The sequence below is a fragment of the Felis catus genome, chromosome E1, assembly GCF_018350175.1.
Source record: "Felis catus isolate Fca126 chromosome E1, F.catus_Fca126_mat1.0, whole genome shotgun sequence".
Lineage (NCBI taxonomy): Eukaryota > Metazoa > Chordata > Mammalia > Carnivora > Felidae > Felis > Felis catus.
This window is the reverse complement of record NC_058381.1, coordinates 16,124,696-16,146,015: the sequence shown is the minus strand read 5'-3', so window position 1 is coordinate 16,146,015 and position 21,320 is coordinate 16,124,696. Positions and strand designations below refer to the sequence as shown.

General features: G+C 54.9%; 1 protein-coding gene across 9 annotated transcripts in view; it reads left to right on the top strand.

The window, feature by feature from the left end:
• Positions 1 to 20,026, top strand: part of ABR (ABR activator of RhoGEF and GTPase) — a 183,172-nt gene extending 163,146 nt beyond the window's left edge. For 6 of the 9 annotated variants that reach the window (XM_023243678.2, XM_023243679.2, XM_023243681.2 and 3 more), the window contains 7 exons: positions 10,920 to 10,979; positions 11,230 to 11,339; positions 12,028 to 12,167; positions 13,232 to 13,366; positions 14,431 to 14,536; positions 16,606 to 16,753; positions 17,342 to 20,026. In XM_023243678.2, coding sequence (XP_023099446.1) covers positions 10,920 to 10,979; positions 11,230 to 11,339; positions 12,028 to 12,167; positions 13,232 to 13,366; positions 14,431 to 14,536; positions 16,606 to 16,753; positions 17,342 to 17,431 — 789 coding nt within the window. In that variant the 3' untranslated portion in view covers positions 17,432 to 20,026. Of the gene's footprint in view, positions 1 to 10,919; positions 11,016 to 11,229; positions 11,340 to 12,027; positions 12,168 to 13,231; positions 13,367 to 14,430; positions 14,537 to 16,605; positions 16,754 to 17,341 lie in introns of all 9 variants that reach the window. The other 3 variants (XM_045044863.1, XM_023243676.2, XM_023243677.2) reach the window with 1 other exon arrangement.
• The last annotated feature ends 1,294 nt before the right edge of the window (positions 20,027 to 21,320 follow it).

Below are 21,320 nucleotides of genomic sequence, written 5' to 3'. Positions count from 1 at the left end.
AACCCCAGAGTGTCTGCGATAGGGTTTGCTTCCCTCTATTTCTGGGGAGGGTCAGAGGTGTTGTCTGAGGAAGGACAGGATGGGAGCCCCCTTTGGGTCACTTGTCTGGGGAACCTTAGGGCTCAGGTCCTTCTCTTGACTGTGACAGGTCCTCATCTTGACTGTGACCACAGGACAGCTCCTAGCCCCTCCCAGAGTCTGTCATTGAACTTGACAGTTCTTCCTAACAGGTAGCACCGGGTACTCAAACCATGCGTATATCCCCGAGGCTCACACAGCCATCCCCTGGCTGTTCTAGGTGTGGAGGGTACAAGGGTGCTAGGCTATCAGATACAGGTACATCTTGGGCTCATTAACTGTATTTCATAATCTGGCTCTGGATGCCAAGAAAGATCTTGAAACCTTATGCAGTAGACATCTATCCTGCCCTGGCTGCCCACACACTGCCCTGCCCCTCGCCCCCTGCCCTGCCTCCTCTGCCCTATCTGCTAGAGGGAAGGGACCCGTGTCTATGTCTTAATCATTCACGTGCCCACTTGCACCCCTATAGTGATCCCTCAGCTGTAGGAAAGGGACAATAGTGCCTCTCCTTCAGGCTGGAGACCCCTGTGGCCAGCCCATTTACCCCCTGGGCTTCTGTGAGAACCAGGATTGTGATCAGGCTGGCTGGAGAGTTAGCAAGGGGGAATGGAGTAACATCCCCACATTCTCACAGCCATGAAGCTTCTTACAACACTTGCTCACTGGGGCCATATGGGTGATCTCCTGACTTCTAGTGCCCCTACTTCTCCACTGAGCTGGCTCCCAAGAGGGCTATTTGATTCCACAGAACAGGGGTCCTCAACTCTAAGAATCTGATGGAGGTTATGGAGCCCCCATCCAGACACAGAGCCACCCATATGCACAAATTGGATGCTGTTTTAGATACGGTTACAGATCCCAAGGTAGGAACCCCTACTCTAAGTGCACTTGGCAAGTGCTGTTTCTTTGTACCTGGGGAGGTTAGAAAGGGCACTGGCTCTCTCCAGCATCTCTGTGGTCCACAGGTGGCTTGGCCAGGCAGCCATGCTGGGCTTGGTGCCCTAGCTTTTAGATGGCCCCGGACCAGGGGGAGCTAAGCCTGCCAACCCAGGTGGTTCCTGAAAGGCCAAAGCTGTCAGAGCCCAGGAGTATCCAGAGGCAGCGAGGCCACAGGAGGGCAGACATTTTGGAAAGAGCCCAGAAACTTCTGCAGGAGCTAGTTTGGGGGAGTTGCCAGGCACTGGTCAGGGAGCACAAGTTTGGAAAGCCCTCTGCTGAGTGGCCTTGCCTGCCAGCTTCCCAAATTGTCAGGAGCTGGTCAGCAAGTACTGTCTTGGCTTCCTTTCTCCCTATCAGCTCATGCTGGGGACAGGAAAGATATTTGTGTTCTGACTGCTCCCTAGCATCCTAGAGGAACAAACACCCATTCCCCCATGTCTGGAACCTGCCTGCCCAGTCCCTGGGAGGAACCAGAGTCAGTCCAGGATCCCACTGAGCTTTAGATTAAGGCCACCCCCGCTGCATTGTCTTTCGTCCCCAGGGTGAGCCTAGAGAGGTGGTAAGCCACCTTGGGAGCTTGCTGTTAGGATTCTTCTGCAGAGAGGCTGGGAGGGCCCTGTCATTCCGCAGTGATTTCCTCAGCCAGGAGCTAGAACCTTCTCTGTCCTGGACAGTGATCCCAGCCAAGGTTGGTGCCTCAGATGGGCACAGCCAGAGCAGTGACAGCCACAGCTCTGCTTCCCATCACATGCTTGAAGCCTTGTTTGTGTCCTGGCCTCCTCCTTGGAGCACCCCGCCCCTCAGGCTCATGCGGCACAGGATGCCAGAGAGGGCACCAGGCTGGTGGGAGTCAAGAGGCCTTATTTTTCTAACTCTGAGCCTGCTGTCTTTACTGGCTGTGTGACCTTGGCCAAATCTCTTCACCTTTCTGATTCTCTGGCATCAGTATCATGAAGGAGCTGAACAGGATGATCTCCTAGATCCAGCTCATGTGATGATTTTGGCCATGTCTCAAGATTCCTGTTCCTAAGTCTTAAATTCTCAACACGCTGGGAAAGTCTGGGTGGGAGAGGTCACAGGGCTGCCCCTGGGCCAAGGCCAGCCATTCACTGAACAAAGGAGCTGAGAGGTGAGCAGGAAACATGAGACTTCTTGACCCCTGTCCTAAAGGAGCCTTGGTGGAAAGGCATTGCTTTCTCTCCACCCCCCACATCCCATTTGATTCATTTTGTCTCTGAATATTGATGGGTGCCTTCCATGTACTGGGTGCTCAGAGAAGGCAGAGAACCCTTAATCTCATGGAACTTTCTGCCTACAGAGGGAGTCAGGCAATAAATGAGATCATTTCAGGCTGGACAAGTGCTGGGAAGAAAATAAAATTGGGTAATAGATTAGAGAGTAATGAGAAGGGAGAGGCCTTGCCTGAAGAGGTAATTTTGAACTAAGATTTTTTTTTTTTTTTTTTTTTTTTAGCGTTTGTTTATTTTGAGAGACAGCACAAGCAGGGGAGGGGCAGAGAGAGAGAATCCCAAGCAGTGTGATTCAGTGCAGAGCCTGACTTAGGGCTCAATCTCACCGCCTGATCATGACCTGAGCCAAAATCAAGAGTCAGATGCTTAACCAACTGAACCACCCAGGTGCTCCTTGAACTAAGATTTAAATGACAAAAGGATTCTGGAAAGATCCAGGATAGTGCATTCCAGGCAGAGGAACAGGCAAAGTGAAAACCTTGCGGCCGGGGTGGCAATAGCATATTCAGAAGCAGACAGAGGCCACGGGAGAGTATAGGAGATCACCCTGGATGGAGCAGGCAGTGGCCAAATTGGGTAGGACCTTGCAGGCCATGATAAGGAGTTCAGCTTTTAATCTCAGCACAGTGGGAAGCCCCTGGGGAGCTTAAGCCTGGTTTTAGTGATGCAGACACATTTTGAGCACTTGCTGAGTACCAGGTCATTCCTAGCGGTAATGTGAGAGGTGATAACCTAAGAGGTGCTAATATTATCTAGTCTGTTTTACATGAGGAAACGGGCTCAGAGACTGACCCAGAGTGACCTGAGTGGCTTAGTCCAGGAGCCAGCACTTAAACTCGGCTCTCAGCCAGCATGCCGCCCTGCGAGGTGGAGGTCCAGAGCCCCGTGGGGGCCTATGACTGATCCTCAGTTGCCCGGTTGTCTGGGTGGTCATAGAACTCAATGGGGTCGGGGCCGGGTGCGCTGGATAGGGTGCCTTGCTGCTTGGGGACTTGCGGCCTGTGGGACCAGGGCAAGAGTGCACTGAGAGGCCCTTCGGAGCGGGCACAGGCAGCAGAATCGCCAGGGCTACTCATTCTCAGGAACAGGCTCTGTGCCCAGACCGCGTTCCTGGCCTGGGCAGGGAGGATGAGGTCAGCTTCAGAGTAGGACTTTCACAATGCTCACCGAAGCACTCTGAGTCCAGAGGGAGGCCACCGAGCCCGTGGTGGTTCGGCAGGCCCTTGGCCTTCCCATGGCAATTAGCATGAAACTTCCTGCTCAGGACCTCAGCCTCCCACTCCTGACTCTGGAGATGAGGCTGCTCTGGGCTGCCTCTGTGTTGTTTTGGCCGCAGCCAGTTCCTTTTCCCAAGAGCAACCCTGCCTTCATTACCCTGGTGCCCCCAATATGGCCCTGAGCCAAGGCAAGGCAACTTCCTGGCTGTTAGCCTGAGGCCCGGTTCTGGGGCGAAATGTCCAGGCTGTCTGGAGCAGGGAAGGCAGTGTGTACGGGCCAGCCCTGAGGAAGGCAGGGTCCCAGGGCTCTGGGAGAGATGCCCCCAGCCTTGGGGGTCTCCCGAGGCAGCCCAGGGTTGAGGGCAGGCTGCGCCACTGGAATGCAGACCGCTGGGGAAGGCAGGTCACAGTGGGTGCTATGAGGCTAACCTGGCTTCAATAAAAGCCTCATTCAGAGCTGCTAAACCCTTTCCATATGTGGGCCTCTGAGAACTTCAAAGTCCAGGGGGGCGGGGGAAAGGGAGGCGAGATCCTGGTGCCTTGCAGTACAGAGTCAGCACAAGCCTCTCATGCAGCGGGCCTGGGAGAGGGTACCTTGGCCCTGCAGGGTGAGTGCTGGAGGGGCACTCCAGCCACCTGTTTGGCCTAACGGTGGGGGAGTGAACCCCTGGGAAAACGGGGTGAGTTTCTGAGCCTGACCATGGTTTCCCCAGGCCCAGCTGCTGAGTTGGAAGCCAGGATGTAGGCCCTGGCGTCCTCCTGCCACCCCTCCCTGCCTCTCTGCGAGCTTCTCTCAGAGCAGCCACGTTGACGGAATCCTCTAGTACCCTTCCCGAGAGGGAGGAGAGGCAGGCTTTGGCAGCTCCCCGGTTCCCCGGTTGCCAGCCTTACCATGCCTCTCACGCCTGTGGTCTGTCCCAATGACAGGCTGGCCTGGGTGTCCCAAGGGGACCCAGCCCAGAGCATGTGGACACACTTGGGGGAGGGCAGGAGAAGGCCAGCCCAGTACCGCCACCGTGGCCACCGGCCTGGGAGACACAGGAAATGTACTGCCGTCAGACAGGACACCTGGCTCAGGGCCTGGTCTCCACAGCCCAGCACTCGGCCTCTGGCAGGCATCCCCAGAAACACTGCCAGCCATCTCTACCTTCCATTCAGCACCCCGTTCACCTCTGAGGGTGACGAGTCCAGTATACTGGATTTGCTGTCCTTCTTGTTAAGAAGCACTTAGTTTTTATTAGCCCTACAAACGAGTCTGGCTTCGAGAGAAGTCCATGCCACCTCCCAGGACAGGCCCAGGATGCCAGGCTCTGGACTCAGAAAGCCAAGGGTAGAGCAGCACTGGAGTGAAAGCAGAAGCGAGGCCCCCAGGGACAAGAGGTCAGGGATCGGCCAGGCTCCGCAGGGCCTCAGGGCTGTGCTGTGGAAATGACAGGGTGAGGTTCTGAGGAAAGGGACTCAGAGCCAAGGGGCTGTGGGGAGGGGGTGGGGGTGGGCCTCGGAGCCCCTGGGGTCCCTGGTGAATACTGTCTTCATGGGTCCTCGTCACCCAGTGAGCCCTTGTGTTACATCCCAAAGTAACACACCGATGGCTGCTCTGTGCCCCTTTGTCCCCTCCCACTGGGACTGTAGCTGTCAGTTCCATCTGGTTATCCCCACTGCCCATAGACAGTGCGGTACCACCACAGGCCCCCTGTGAGGGCGTGTGGGAAGGGGCAGTGGCAGAAATCAGAAGGCTTTTGGGTGAGCTGCCTGGCTATGGGAGTGTGGCACTGTGGGAAGGCTGTGGGCCACCATCAGAAGGACTTGGGTTTGAACGTGGGCTGTGTCACCCACCCAGGGGAGCAGCAGTGGGGACTCCAGACTCACTGGTGCCTCTGAAAGCCCCAGCACTGAGAGGTGGCCATGAACAGAGGGAAGGAGATCCACTGGGGTCACCTGCCCCAGGCTGGCGAGAAATGGGTTGGGAGGAAGGGGTTAGGCTTCTCAGAGGGGACCCTTGAGGATGTTCCTGCAGAACGAGTCACAGCCGCCATCCACAGGTCACCTAGGTGAGCTCAGAGCATCCTCCCCTGCCGTCCTGTCCTCCGATCCCGTCAGCGCCCCTGTGAGGCCGCTGGGGTTTCCTGTCCGAGATGTGAGGCGGGGAAGCAGCTACCCAACTACCGGCCACATTCACTCTGAGAATGTGCGTCTCCGTCTCCTGAGCAGGAATGCAGGATTCTGAGCGCAGGAAGGATTTCAGTGTAGGTGACCTGGTAGTTCTCTTGTGGACATCCATCCCCAAGGTCAGCTGTCTCCTTGGCAGAGGTCTGAATGTGCAGCCATGACCCGACCTTTGCCTAAATGCAAAGGCAAACAACATAATTGAGGTGCTCCCGGTGGCTGTGTGTGGCCCGCTTGTTCATGACTTTCTCCAGGATGTCCTGTGGCTCATTTCTGTCTCCTGCCTGGACCCCACCGTGGGGGAGCCCCAGCGGCATGTGTATTACCTGTGGGGTGAAGGAGGAGTCCTCTGGGGGTCTCCCCCAGCCTGGCTCTTCACAGCCCCATCTGTCTCCCCCCCACCACCTTCAGGTGATCTGGCAGCCCCTAGGTACCCGCTCCCCAGGGCCAGTGGGGGGGGGGGGGCATCTATCTGCTGGGACTGGCGGGTAAGTGGTCAGGTGTTCCTGTCCGCTCACATCCTGGGGGCTGGCTCTTCCGCCCCCGGCACTAATCTAATCAGGAAATAGCAGAGTCCACATTTCCCAGGGGTTATAAATAGCCACAGTAGTTCAGGCAGCATCATTTCTCTGGAAAATGTGCCACGTTCGTCTCCACTCCTCACCCTCCCTTCTCTGTATTTAAGTGATGTCCTGAAAATAGACTTGGTTTCTGGAGGCTGCTGGCCTGCTGGGAGACAGAACTTCATTGTCAAGACACCAAGGGGCTAGGCGGGCCTCCCTCGAGCATACCAGAGCCACACCTGCAAAGGGGATCCAGAATATGGCAGCGGTGGGGACTCACAGGAAGACACAGAAGTGCCACCTTCCTCAGACTTGGCCTCAGACAGGCCGGAGTGTGTGAAATGACAGCAAATGGTGCCAGCAGGCTGCAGAGGGACAGGGTCTCAGTGCCAGCAGGAATGCAGAAGGGAACTGAAGGCCTGGGGGTATCCAAGGAAGGCTTTCTGGAAGAAGCAGGGCTAGAACTTGGCCTTAACATCAGGAGTTGCCTTTCCTGTGTCTCACATGCTCCCAGGAAAATGTAAGGTTGCTGCTTAGCAGCTAGAACGGAAACGATGGGGAGGGAGAGAATGGCTGAATTGTACTGGAGGCAGCCCTCCAGCACCCAGGCCTGCCTGTGGTGTCAGACCAGGCACCGGGAGGCCTAATGTCTCCTTTGTAAGCAAATCATGGAAACAGCACATGTCTTGTTGCCGCGAGGCACAGACACCAGCTAGGTGCTTTGCACCTTATTTTGCAGGGTTAGCAGAGTAGGTAAGTCGGGGAGACTTGATTTTGTGCCTCAGCTCTCAATTCCTAGGTGTGCGGCGCTGGGCAAGTTCCTTGCTCCCTTTAAGCCTCAGTGTCCTCATCTGTAAAATGGGGGCGGCTAAAAAAGGCTTAAACCCCACAGGCTTGTTATGATGATTAACTGAGATGCTGTGTGTGAAGGGTTTGTCATCCATCATGCCAGACTCCTAGAAAATGCTCAGAATGCATTAGTTCTGTTAGTAGTTTCTGTAACAGTCCTCTGAGGTGCTATGGATGCCCCGTGAGGAAGTTGAGGTTCAAGGAGGTTTAAGTGACTTGCCCAGATTCACACAGGTGAGTGGAAGAAGAGCAGTCATTTGGACCCAGATAGGCCTGACTCTCAATCCCTGTGCATCCCCACTTGGCTGTGTCCAGATGCCACTCCAGGACCCAGGGAGGGACCACTGGCTCCCTAGTCCATGGCAGCTGCCAGGAGGTGCCAGATCATGGGTGGTTAGAGCACAGGAGGGGCATTAGGTGCCAGGACCATGGAATTGGCCTGAGGCGTATGCCGATGGCTGGAAAAACCAGAGTTAAAAGGGCCTAGTCCGTCCACACTGTGTGACCCAAGGGTGGTAGCCGCAGTTGACAAAGCACCGTTGAGCTCTCTACTCCAGGTGGCCACTGCTAGAGGATAGGGCTGGGGACAGACCCAGGCCCTATGTCCAAGAGCCAGCATTCTGGATGGCAGGAGGGAATGATAAGGGTCAGCCTGTGCTACAGGCCTGGTGAGGGTTTGAGATAAAAAAGGTTTAGGGAGAGGGAGGTTCTGGGGCTTCCTTTGGGACCCAGTAGGATGCTTGGTTCCAAATCTTCTGAAGTAACGAGCCTGGACAACAGCCAGGCTTCCCTTGTGTGTTTGAGGAGGTGCTGGGGCAGAGTTGGGGAGCATGGGGGTTGCTCGGTCCTATCCACACTGCTCTTCCTCTGTCCCCTTCTCAATTCCATCTCTCCTCTGGGCAGGGAACCAATTGCTAGAGGCTTGGCCTGGACCAAAGCTGGCCCACATGCAGACCCCCCCCCCCCCCCCCCCGCCACCTGCCTGCAGCTGGTGTGGATGATAGAAGGTGCTGGAAGGAGTTACTTGGAGCTATAGGAAGCTCCAGGGCCCAGCCCACTCCGGGCTGACCTGATCGTTTTCCTCTGTGGTGTGGGCCTGCTAGAACAGTGGTGTTCACACTGCTGCACACACACTCCTGAGGGTGCAGAGAGCTTTTCCAGGGGGGGGTGTGGGCAGGGAGAGTTTTCAGAGCATCAGTCTGCAGACTCTCAACTCCCACAGGTGCTATTACCACAAAGCAATCTGCCTGAGAAAAGCCTTTCACCTTCGCCTCCCTTCCTCTGCTGGGGAGCTCAGGACTCACTGCAGAGCATAGCCCAGGGCACCAAGGCCCCCTGGGTGGCCAACAGCACGGGGCCTCTTGAAATGTAGGTGTAGGTGTTGAGAAAGTAAAAGACACTAAAGGCCCAGTTACAAGTCGGGTGCTTTCCACTTCTTTGCTTTCCACAAAACTGATGGAAATTGTCAGCTGAGACGTCATTTAAAATAAATTTTGGGGGGCGTCAGGGTGGCTCAGTCGGTTAAGCATCCGACTCTTGATTTCAGCTCAGGTCAACATCTGATGTTCCTGAGATCGAGCCCCTGCGTCGGGATCTGCACTGACAGCACGGAGCCTGCCTAGGAGTCTCTTCCTGCCCTTCCCCCACGCGGCCTCGCTCCCTCGCTTGCACCTTCTCTCTCAAAAATAAAAATAAAAACAAAAACAAAATTTTTGGTGATAGGTATATATGCAATTTAAGGCAAATGAGGAGGAAATAGCATAAAGAATCATATAATGTTGCTGTAATAAAACTATTTTCAGCCCCATCTAGTTATTTATATGAACAAGATGTTCCATCCTTTACATCTTTAAAAACAAACCCAGGGGCGCCTGGCTGGCTCAGTCGGAAGAGCGTGCGACTCTTGATCTCAGGGTCATGAATTGAAGCCCCATGTTGGGTGTAGAGCTTACAAAAAAAACAAGACACTTACACACACACATGCACACACAGAAGCAGTATTTGAGGCTGTACCCAGTTCCACCCTAGCAAAACATAACATTCACACACACACACACAAATGTTCTACCTGTCTCATGAAGAGATGCAGTCCCGTCAAAATAGTACTTTGCTACTGAATATTTATTAATAACTATTCGTAATGTGTTGGTTAGTTTTTTTTATTGTGTGCTGCTAATCATTGTAATAACTAATCTAGGACATGTTTTGAATATTTGGAGCCTTGTGGCCCCAGGAAGTATTTCCTTGCCATTTGTACAGATATTTTTGTTGAAGCAACATGTAATAGAGTGAAGAATGAAAGCCTTTAAGACAGAAAAGTACAAACTAGGAGAAAATTCTTTAGGAGAAGTAGAATAACAACAAATCCAGGGAGAAAAAGAAATGACACAGGGTTTGTACGAGGGAAAGAAGAGCTTGTATTTTTTAAATAGATGACGGTGCATCAAATCACTGTGGTAACTGGATTCCACTGAATACATTGAAGAGAATCATGTAGCAGTGTGTGTTCTAAGATGTAAATATTTACATTATCCTGGAAGTTCTATCCTTTGCAACTATTGAAACTTGCTTTGGAAATACTCAGATGTTGAGTTGAAAATGGGCCAGGGAGTGCATAGTTTTTTCAAGATGATTGTGTGGGTGCACAAGGAAAAACAGTTTGAAGGCCACTGAGAGAAACGGAGTCCTGTCCGATCCCCTGTGAGGAATATCTCTGAGCCTCCCCTGCTTTTTTGTTTGTTTGTTTTAATTTTTTTATGTTTATTTTTGAGAGAGAGAGACAGAGACAGAGCATGGGTTGGGGAGGGGCAGAGAGAGAGGCTGCGAGCTGTCAGCATAGAGCCTGGCGGGGCTCGAACTCAGGAACCACAAGAATATGACCTGAGCCAAAGTCAGACGCTTAACCGACTCAGCCACTCAGGCGCCCCTGTTTTAATTTTTTTTTTTTTTAAGTTTAACATTTATTCCAAGAGAGACACTGAGACAGGGGGAGTGGGGGAGGGGCAGAGACAGAGGGAGACAGAAAATCCCAAGCAGGCTTTGCCAACACAGAGCCCGACTTGGGGCTCAAACTCACAAAACTGTGAGATCATGACCCGAGCCAGAACCAAGAGTTGGACGCTTAACCGACTGAGCCACCTAGGTGCCCCTGAGACTCCCCGGTTACCCCCACTTCCTGGGGCTCCAGCCCAATCTGGGGGGTTCCCCTACGGGAGTGTTTTCTTCCTTGGGGGCCAGCTGCCCACCCACTGTTATCTCACTCAGTCTTCCCAACAATCTGGCAAGACAGGTTCTGCTACTGGCTGCTGCAGGGAACTGATGGCTTAGCCAAGGTTGAAACTTCCCAAAGTCACACACCTGGAAGCAGCAGAGCCAGGATTCAGACCCAGGCAGCCTGACTCCTGAGACGCACCCCCTAACCTCTCCCGCCTCCCACTCAGCACCTCCATGTGCACAGGCTACAGACCCTCCTGTCCACCCCAGTCCTGGTAGTTGAATAAGCTGCCTATTTTTTGTAAGCCTCGGTTTCTGATCTGTGCAGTGGGGTGTTAATACCCATCTCAGAGGGTGGTAGTGACTAACGAATGAGATGTGATGGGCCACAGTGCCTACCAGTATGTCCTGGCTCCTTCACGGAGTAGGGGAGTCCTTTACTAGCCAGGACAGACAGGAGGGCCGGGGGCTGGAGCCTCCCTGAAGGGTTGATTTCAAGAGAAGCCTCAGGCCCCAGTTCTGCCTTCCTGACCATGTAGCCCGCGTATGAGCAGCTGCTGGCCAGCAGAGAGCTCTGGCTCGCCCCCGAGCTGCCATCTGCATCCCTCTCACTCATGTTCTCTTTCTTCCTTTCTCTGCAGTTGGATCCACAAACTGTAGAAACCAAGAACTGGCACACGGATGTGATTGAGATGAACGGGGTGAGCCCAGAGACACAGGAAATGTCTGCACAATGGGTGGGCCTCTGGCTGCTGTCCCCAGGGTGCTGTCTTACCCCTGTCCCCTCAGCCCGGCCCATTCCCCCCTACACTGCCGGCACCCTGCCCACTCCCACCCTGCAGGTGTTTCGGGGAGCCCTGGGTGGTGGACGTGGCCCCACGGGGAGGGGACCCCTGCATTCTGGAGGCACTCATGCCCCGGGGGACTTGTGCCTGCCGTACCCCCAACCAGATCAAAGTGGAATTCTCCATGAAGTTCACCAGCCGAGATATGAGCCTAAAGAGGACCCCGTCCAAAAAGCAGACTGGAGTCTTCGGCGTGAAGATCAGCGTGGTGACTAAGTAGGTGCCGCCTCCGGCGTATTGAGTGCTGGCATGAGTGCCCGGGGCCCCTGCCAGCCCCCGTCAGCCCCTAGTCAGTCACCCTCCAGCTCAGTGGATGGCCTGTTTGGAGGCCGAAAGTGGCCCGCAGAGGTCTATCTCTGTCTTCCCCAGTGCTTTAGAGATCAACCAGCCAGCATATGAGCACTGGGAGATTGTCTGTGAGACTCCCAGGCTGTCAGCTTCTTGTAATGAACGAGAGGCTGTGACCACTGAGGCTTGGCAGCAGCGGGCTGGACTCCAAGGGGTGGCTGCCCCTCTGGAAGGGGGATGCGCCCTTCTGCCCGCCACCTCCTGTCTCCCCTTCCCGGGACCTGAGGACCTGAGTCCTCAGTGGACTCCCTGTTGGTCTTCCGTAAGCATTTGAACCTGAGATCTGTGCTCTAAGGAACATTCTTTTCTCAGAGTCTTTGGGCTTCTCTCCCAAGCCTTCCTCCTGCCTTTGTCCCTTGCTGTCCCTCAGCAGGCAGGCCTCGGGCTGGCTGGGTGGGGTGTGGGTGGCACAGCCTCTTAGCCCTTTCTTGGGCCCCATCCCCTGACGCCAGAGGCTAGTGCCCTCCAAGGCCAAGGTGTGCAGAGTTGGGGCTACCCATAGCCATCACGGGGAGGCCCTCTACCACCCCCTCCCCTCCCCTCCCCTCCCCACCAGGCGGGAGCGCTCCAAGGTGCCCTACATCGTGCGGCAGTGTGTGGAGGAGGTGGAGAAGAGGGGCATCGAGGAGGTTGGCATCTACCGGATATCAGGGGTGGCCACCGACATCCAGGCGCTGAAGACCGTCTTTGATGCCAGTGAGTCTGGTAGGCCCCACCTGGGCAGTGGTGGGCAGAGGGCACTCTGAGAGGCTCAGCCACCTGCTAGGGGAGCCTAGAAGAACTGGAAGCCTTCTCCACAGAGAGGCCCCAAGTAGCTGATGGCAGAGGAGCCTTGGTCTGTGAATCACAGTCCAATGTGGCACGTGGTGGGTCATCTCTGAGTCTCTAAAGCAAGGACTCCACCTGTATTTTCTTGTGATCCTCCTCCCCTCCAATCTGTTATCCATTGCCATAGGTGAGGAACTGAGGCTCAGAGAGGCCAAGTCGCTTGCTCGGGATCGCCCAGCTTGTAGGTTTTGAGCCTGACTGAAACTCAGATCTTTCTTACTCCAGTGTTCCTGGCTTTCTTGCCAGCTCCCTGGTGCCTGGTGGGCTGTAAGGAATCTAAAGGGCTTTAAGCCTGAACTGGCTGGCCGGGCCCCCCTTTGCTGTCCCCAGAGCCCCGAGCACCCTTTGGGAGGGGCATTGCTCCCCTAGCCCCGTAAACTCCTCAGTGGTGGGTCCTGACCTTTCTGATTCTTCTTTCCTTCATCTTGTTGGTTCACACTGCAGTAGTCAGGAAACCTGAACTGGCCGGGCAGTGCTGATTCCATGAGAGCTGAGGTGGGGCCTGTGTTCAGGAAGCCTGGGGTGAGGGGCTGGGGATGTGCTGGCATGGCTCCTCTGTGCGACCTGGAAGCTGAGGCTTCGTCAGAACATGATTTTAGGTGTAAAAAATGTGCAGTGCCTTCCAGAGAGAGGCTTAGCAGTGGGGAGATTCCAAAGAGGGTGTCTGACATGTGGTGTGAATGTGGCTCCAAAACTCTGGATGGTGAACTGTGCTCCCCTCCTACCCCCACCCCGGGGCTGAGTCACAGACCACCTGTGGGCACTACCTACATTCCTGCGCTTCCTGGGGAGACCAGAGCAGACACAGAGTGGGTGGGGGGCTCCCCTGGCCGTGTTGTGTGGGACAGAACAGGCCCACCCGCCCGGCTGAGGACTATGTGGAAGAGAGGGGCTCAGGCCACCACAGACCTGACTGCGCACTTCCTCTGCAGATAACAAGGACATCCTACTGATGCTGAGCGACATGGACATCAATGCCATCGCCGGCACCCTCAAGCTCTACTTCCGGGAGCTGCCCGAGCCCCTCCTCACAGACCGACTTTACCCAGCCTTCATGGAGGGCATCGGTGAGGTTCTGGGGGACCCGAGGGCTGGGCTGAGCCAGACTTCCCTGACCACAAAGTGAGGACCAAGAGATCCGTGGCTTCCCTTGCTTGTTGGTCTGCCCAGTGCTCTGGGGCTGCGTGACCGAGTGGCCCAAAGGGTGAGGTGTGACCTGCTGGGGCCTGATCCAGAGGTGGACCCTCGCTCACTTGCCCCTCTCACCTCTTGCCCCTGTGGGCTGCCCTCTGTGCTTCCTCCTTGAATACTGACCTCCTTGCTGGAAAGCCAGGCATCCGGGGAAATGTGCCCTGAGGTGGGTGGTCAGGGCCAGCATCCCAGAGCCAAGGACAAGCCTGGCTGGAGTGCACTTAGATGGTTGGAACCCAGCCTTCCAGAGGAGCACTCCCTCGCTCTCACTGATGCCATGGGTGGGTGGAGGCTGAGGGCCTCGGCCAGCAGGGCTCCAGCCTCCACCCACCCAGGCGAATCCAGGCCTGGGAGCATCCCTCCTGCCTTCTCCCTCACTCTTCCCTCCTGCCTCCTGATTCCTCCCTCCTCTCTCCTACCACTTCCCTCCTCCCTCCTACCTCCTCACTCTTCCCTCCACCCTCCTGCCTCTTCCCTCCTGCATCCTTCAGGAGCAGATCAGGGCTTCAGCCACGGCAGGAAGTGAAGAGCCCCACGGAAGGGAAGGCTGTTCACTGCCGTGCTCTAGCATCAGAGGCAGTTGAAAGAGAGGAAACATTCGTGCCAGTATCATCATTCTTTAAACTTAGCCTTCTAGACCAGGCATGGGGAATGGCAAGAGCCGTAGAGGCCCATGTGGTAAGGGGAGGAAGGGTGCCTGCTCCCCACCAGCCTACCTCCTGACTGAGTTACAGGGGGGGCTTCTGTAGGAACTAGCTGTTAATAGCCCACCCTTGGGAAGATACCAGGCCCTTCCTTTCCTACAGGGTCTGCTCCCCTCAGGGGAGCATGGCAGCCCAGGCTCTCCCTCAGGGTCCCATAGCCTCCTGACCACGGGGGCGCTGGCTCGGGCCTGCCCGCCTGGGAGCTGAGCTCCAGCCTCGCCCTGCTTTCCCCCCAGCCCTGTCAGACCCTGCTGCCAAGGAAAACTGCATGATGCACCTGCTCCGCACCCTGCCCGACCCCAACCTCATCACCTTCCTCTTCTTGCTGGAACACTTGAAAAGGTAATGAGCAGGGGCCCAATTGGGAGAGGGAGCAGGGAGCCCAGGGCAGGCCCCTGCTGGGGAGAACACACTACTGGGGGAAACCCCCTTTCTCAGCTCTTCCTCATGGGCGCTGGCCTCTGCTGGGCCATCCCTAACAGGGTCTTAAAAAGGCAGGGTCAGAGCCAGGGACTGTAGATGGATTTTGCAGTTAGTGGTCATTCAGTCACCATAACTTTTTTTAAGTGGAATGGAACAGACGGCATAGGGCACGCTGTGGGCAGTAAGCGTGCATGTTGTGGTTCTGTTCGGTTACACGCGGTCACGTGTTCTGGGTTCGGATGTAAAGTGTGTTTGTTGTGGATCACAGTCAAAAAAGTTTGAAATGCACTGGTCTTGACCCACACCTCACCTAACAGGGAAACCGAGCCCCAGTCCACAGGGATTTGCTTGGGGTTAGCAACAACTCTGTCCTTAGAATGCACGTCCCCAATCCTAAACTAAGTTCCGCCCCCACCCCACCCCCACCGTCTCCCCCGCCCTTTCTGTAGTCGGCTCTAACCGGGAGCTGCTGAAGTTGATGCTTGCAAAGTTCCGAACTGAAACCAGCCCTCACGGTGTCCCCGCCATTCGCCTTTGAGCCCAGCACTGGTCCAGGTGTAAGTGGGGACAAAAAGTGTCCTGGTGTCCCTTAAATCTGTTTGTCACCCAGGACCAGGGAGCTCCTGAGTTGGGGCCATGCCGAGGGCCAGCTCCTCCCTGAACTCAGCTCTAGCCCTCAGGCCCAGGCTCCGGGCTGCAGCTCAGCCAGGCCAGCTCTGGAGGGCCAGCAGAGACCTGGAAATGCCTGGGGCTGCTGTCTTGTTTTTCCCATTATGAGACATTTTCCCTCTGGTTTGGCCAGGACCGAAGCCCCAACCAGTTCCCATAGTTTGGCGAGCACTGTGGGGAGGACACACAGAAGAGGAGTGGGAAGGGAAAATTCATTAGGTTTTCCACCCTGGGAACTGGGCACAGTCTGTTCCCACATCTGGGCCCCTGGCTGGTGTGTGTGTGTGTGTGTGTGTGTGTGTGTGTGTTGAGGGGGCTGGGCCAGCCGTACAGCTGCCTCCTGGCATGGCAGTGTTTGTCTGCCTGTTTCCAAAGCAGTCAGCATGTGCATTGTGGCTCTTGCCCAGAGGCTGGGAATGATGGTATAGTTGGAGCTGGGAGGAGGCACTGCTCAGGGAGGGAGGCCCAGCACCTCTTTGATGCGTTGGGTGGTACTGGGTCTGCCAGTACCACGGGTGGCAGCCCCTGCTGCCACTCAGGGGAAGTTTCCACAGAGCATGAGGCCTCTTATGCAAGAGAGGCAGAGAAGGATCCAAAGGGAGGCAACTCCGGGGTCCCATGAGGAAGACCCTTCTGGAAAGGCATGGGAGGAGAGCCCCTGGGCTCCGTCTGGGATTAGGGGGGTTCTTGCCACGGCACAGCCAAAGAACCTCAGGTCTAGTGAGTGACTGCTGCCGGAGCACTGGCTCCCTACCTCTGGCCCCTGCCACTGTCCCACACACTGTGGCTCTTCCTTTGGGCCATGCACTCCAGCTTCACCGATCACGGGTAGAGCACAGAGTGGCGAGGAGCACTGGCTCTGGAGGCAGACTGCGCGGGGTCACATCCCAGCTCTACCAGTTGCTAGCTGTGTGACCTCAGGCAAGTCACTTAACCCCTCTGCCCTTTGGTTTCTTCATCTGTATGCTGGAGATGATGATAGTTCCTGCCCAAAGGACCGTGAGGAGTATGAGTTACTATAAAGTTCTTGAATCTGTAATATCATCAAGGGAGTTGGGGTAGGCCCTCTGGCTCTGGCAGTTTACCATCAAGGGGTGGCCCATGAGCTAGAATCTAATACAGGAATGTGCAGGGACATAGCTGGAGACTTGGTCCATTGGCTTAGTCCCTCCATCCCAAGAGGTCCCCACCCTTAGGAGAGGGAGGCTAGTACCCACCTTCTGGGAATCCCTCCAGTTCTAGCTCGGGCTAACGGTCTGGAGCTCTGAGCAGCTGCTGAGAAATGACTTCTTTTTTCTCCCCTGCCCCAACCCTTTCAGGGTTGCTGAGAAGGAACCCATCAACAAAATGTCCCTTCACAACCTGGCTACTGTGTTTGGCCCCACGTTACTGAGACCCTCAGAAGTGGAGAGCAAAGCACACCTCACGTCGGCTGCAGACATCTGGTCCCATGACGTCATGGCACAGGTACCGCCAGCACCGCCCGGAACTGGAATGGTAGAGGCGGGCGACAAGCTTCCCCTGGGGGGCGGGGAGAACAGCTCAGAGTCCCACACCCCTTCCCTCCTTAGCAGCGGGGTAGGTGGTCTGCGGAATGTCACCAGGGAGGCAGGGCTCGGGACCAGCATGACAAAAAAAAAGGCTGAGCCTAGACCAGGGGCCCAGACAGGCTCAGGGGCACAGGAAACATCCAGGGGTCTTGTTCTCATGTGTGGAAGCTCTAGGATTGCTTCTAGGGTCGGAAGCTTCCCTGGAATCCCTACAAGATTCAGGGCAGAGTCCAGTCTGGAGACAGGGCTGCCCAGCCAAAGCCAACCTCTGGAGCAGGTTGGAAGCTTCTGACTGAGGTTGGGGAAGTGGCCCCAGGCTCCCTGACCCTCTGTCCTGCAGTGCCCTCTGCTGCTGCCAATAGGCAGGCACAGCTGGGCTTCCAGGAAGGCCAAGCGGCCTGAGGGCAGGGAGGGGAGCGGCACAGAGGAGGGACCGTTTCTTCTCAACAGATCAGAAGGCTGGGAGGACGGGGACCCAGCCTGAGTCTTCCCTGTCCCCCCACAGGTCCAGGTCCTCCTCTACTACCTGCAGCACCCCCCCATTTCCTTCGCAGAACTGAAGCGGAACACACTGTACTTCTCTACCGATGTGTAGCCCAAGGTGGGATCAGCTGTGGGGGCGGCCCGAGCCAGCCCCTCCAGCCGGGGGACCCAACACAGACTTGAAAGACTACAATAGAAAACTCCCAAACCCAGCACTCCAGACTCCAAGGGACACAGATTTCCAAGAACTGGAATATGTGCATCTTTCGTGCCACCTTGTACAAAGCCAGCTGACCCAGCCCCCAGCCTCACCACCATGCCCCGGGCCCCGCCCTCTGTACCTCTAGTTGTGTCTAATGCCCCGTGCTGTTCAGGAATTGTTTTATGTCTATTTGTCATGCAGAAATGGTAGTGACCGACCCAGTATGGGCATACAGACAGCCTGCTTTGTTCTTTCATTTCCTCCAACACTTTCTTTCCTCCTGAGTCCAGTCCAAGGGCTTTTATTTTGCGCTCTGTAACCACTGCCAGCTTATCCTCTCTTGGCCCTGCTCCCAGATTGCAGTCTCCTGGCAGCCTCTCCTCGGGTTTCCTCCACCCTCTACTTCCTCCCAGCCTGCCCACATGCATGTGCAGCCTTGGTTTTTGCTCCATCACTTTGAAAGTTGAGGAGACCCCGGGTGGCCATGGCGGTGGTGGCTTGTCAAAGGCTGCCGCTTGCTGCCCCCCGCCCCCAGCCTTTTCCTTGTCCTCTACCTGTGGAAGCACACCTGCTTTGCCTTGCTGCCTGTGCAAATGTTGGACAAGGGGACAGACTCACACTAATCCTCAGCTTAGCACAGAGCTGGAGAGCAGATTTCTGGAATTTTCCACCTGACAATCTCCATTTCTGGGGTTTATCTGTTCTGTCTCCTGCCTACTTTCACTTAGGCATCTTTCACTGTTTCTTCTGCTTTTCAGTTCCTTTTCCCCTGGTGTTCCATTTCCTTTGAGTGTAGAGACTCAGAAGTGACCCAATATTAAGAGAGCCGGAGGGTCAGGAATCAGGGGAGGCAGGAGGCGGGCCACTGAGGAAACAAGACAGGTTGAACATTCGGAGGGGTGCCATGTAGCACCAGGTGCCCCGAGTTGGGGGGAAGTGACTCTCAGCAACAAGGAATTATAGTGGCTTTTGTAGTGGAGCCAGGTCTCTAGGGGGCAACTAATATGGCTGAAGCAGGTATCTAGAAACACGCAGGCTCCATCCAGGAGGCAGTCCTTCCTGGCGCCTCTCGTACCTTGCGGTACCTTTGCCTTAGATTTTACACATCCACCACAGCCAAGCACTGCCACAGGGCAGCCCCCGAGGCCGTGTGTCCCCCAGGGCCTAGGAAACACAGGCAGGGTCCAGGTCCAGCAGTAGCCAGTCATCCTGGTGCTGCCTCTCTCCCCACCCACAGCTTCTAGATGCAGCCTTTTGGGTGAACTCTAGGCAACTCCAGAAGTGGGGAGGAATGAGGAGTCATGGGCAGCTGCCTCTTTTGGGACTGGGATTTGCTGGGGACTTTCATTGTTGACACTCTTCCCCAGAGCAGAGGATCAGCAGGTTCTGTTCCCAACTCGGAGACCCCTTTCTCCACACTGAAAGGACTGAGAGGTATCTCCTCCCACCTGAGCAGTAGCTGCCGGCATGTGGCAGGTGGCTTCGGAGAACACTCCTAGGCTTGAGCTGTAGTACACGGCTCTCTGGCTCCATGTGGCAGAGAAGTAGAGAACGGTTCCCTTAGATTGTGCTCAGGGCGGAGTTTTAAAGAAGGGTTTGCTGGACCTAAAGGTAGAACGTTTGCTCAGTGAGAGGCAGGGAGGGCCCTTTCTGATCTTGTTTACACCTGTTGCCCAATCTTGGGCAGAACGGTACACATTCTGTGCACATCAGAGGAAAGAAATGCCTAACAGGAGGGAAATACATAGCTGCCTGTTAGCGGTTCAGCGAGGAGCCCTGCTCCCTGGGACAGGAGATGGAGAAAGAACACCATTTGAGTCTCAAGATCCCAGCTTGTGACTATCCCAGGAGTCTCTGCACTCAGGAGTTGGTGTATGGCATGGAAGGCTTCTGCTTCCAAAAGCCATTAATTAATGGTAATGAACTGGAGGACCAGTTAGAGCTAGTTACAGCCAAAAAATGGGTGCCTCCCACTTCCCTGGAACAAGAGACTTTTGCTTCTCAGCATCAGGTAGCCACCACACCCCCCAAACTTGCTTAAGCAACTTGAGAACCGGAGGAAGGCTGCAGGGGCTGAGGAATGCAAAAGGCTCAGAATATTTCTAAATTCCACCCCCAGGGTGGGGAGGGGCAGGTACCAGACATGGACTAAGTTGCATCAAGGAAGTAGCCCATGGGTTCTCCTGAGAGTCAGGGACCGTGCAGCCCAGAATCCCCAGCCACTGTGCCCAGCCGGGCAGGCTGTGCCAACAGGAGCCCAGCTGACAGGCTGCAGGAATCCCAGTATGCCCATCCCTGCTGGCAATGGCTGTGGGCGGCCAGTTTTTGCTGATACAGGTAGGATGGGAACCTTCGTTAATATTTCACTTTAATTAAGTTGGTAAGGATATATTTTTTTTGGTCTATGTTCTGTTTCAACCTATGTAGATTATTATAAATTGATGTAAACCACGTGAGAGGAAAATGTTAATAAAAAAAATGCAAAGCCCCAACATTTGCACACAACCCAGCCCTGTGGTGTGGACATTTGTATACTCAGTAGTCCAGGGAAGACCACCAATCTAAACATTTTAACTCCTCCAGCTGCATCCAGATGGGAGCTCCCAGGAATCTGTGCACCTAGTCAACTTCCCTTGAGCTTCCCTTCAGCCTACAGGGACTGTGGCACCTTGGGGGGAGGTGAGCCCAGCCCCCTCTGTGTGCTTCACAGAGGTCTCAGGTCACTAACCAATTCCTTTCATGAAGGACAAAGGCCCCAACAACCTGGACATCAGTGTACCTCCAATAGATGGCAGAAAGTTGTCCATCCCAGGGGAGTTTTCTTATTTTATGTAAACTCTTCTCTACATTTTCCTTGGAAGTGGGCGTCTTTGGGGCAGCCTTTTGGCCTAGTCTGATTGTTGGAGAGGCTGGATCCTCTAGGGGGCCCCGCCTCCCTTTAGGAGAGCCAGTGGGGTTAATATAGGTTCCTACCAGCCTAAGCCATTGGACACTATGTTTATTCTGGAGATCAGGAACAGATGTCTCTGAAAATTGGTGTTTGGTTTATGAGCTCATACTGACTCCTTAGCCATCTAAAACAGGAAACTATTCATCTCCTTTCTTGATTGAATAGTCAATGTGGACAATGCTTGGCTTATTGAAGTGATGGCTACTGACAGCCTAGGGCTCATCTGTCCAAGGCGGTCATGAAAGCAGCATTTCTTGTCCTCATTTGGCGTATCTGACCCTACTTTCTGGACCGGCTGGTAGAAGATGCCAGGTATCACAGCTGCCAGGTAGGAGTGTCTGTTCTTGCTCTCAAAGTGCTTATAGGTGACATATTTAGGGACTGTATAGGAAACACTCTTTTGTTCCCAGACCTCTGAGGATACTCCAGCTGGCCTAGGGGCAATGAAGTCTCACACCTGTGAGACTGGACGGGATATTATATAGAATTCACCACATAAGGACAGGAATGCGTTGGCTCACACTCATTACAAAGGAAACAGCATGCATAGAGGAAGGTGTTGCCAACTGAGTTGGACATTATCACTCATGTACACACTCACACTTGGGGCATCTGGACACATCAGCTGAGTGAATTCTGGTTAAGGGTGGGTGAGCTAGAAGACAGCAGAAGGGGGGAAAGAAAGCAAAGAAAAAAGAAAAGATGAAGAAGTTAGCGTGCAGTTGAAAACAGGAGGCGTTACTGCTGGCTGAAGGCAGCTGGAATTATACAGCCCCACAAAGCCTACCTGCCTGCCCCCAAGTGGCAGAGCCTGAGCTCATCACCTTCATGTCATCACTGAAGCACCGG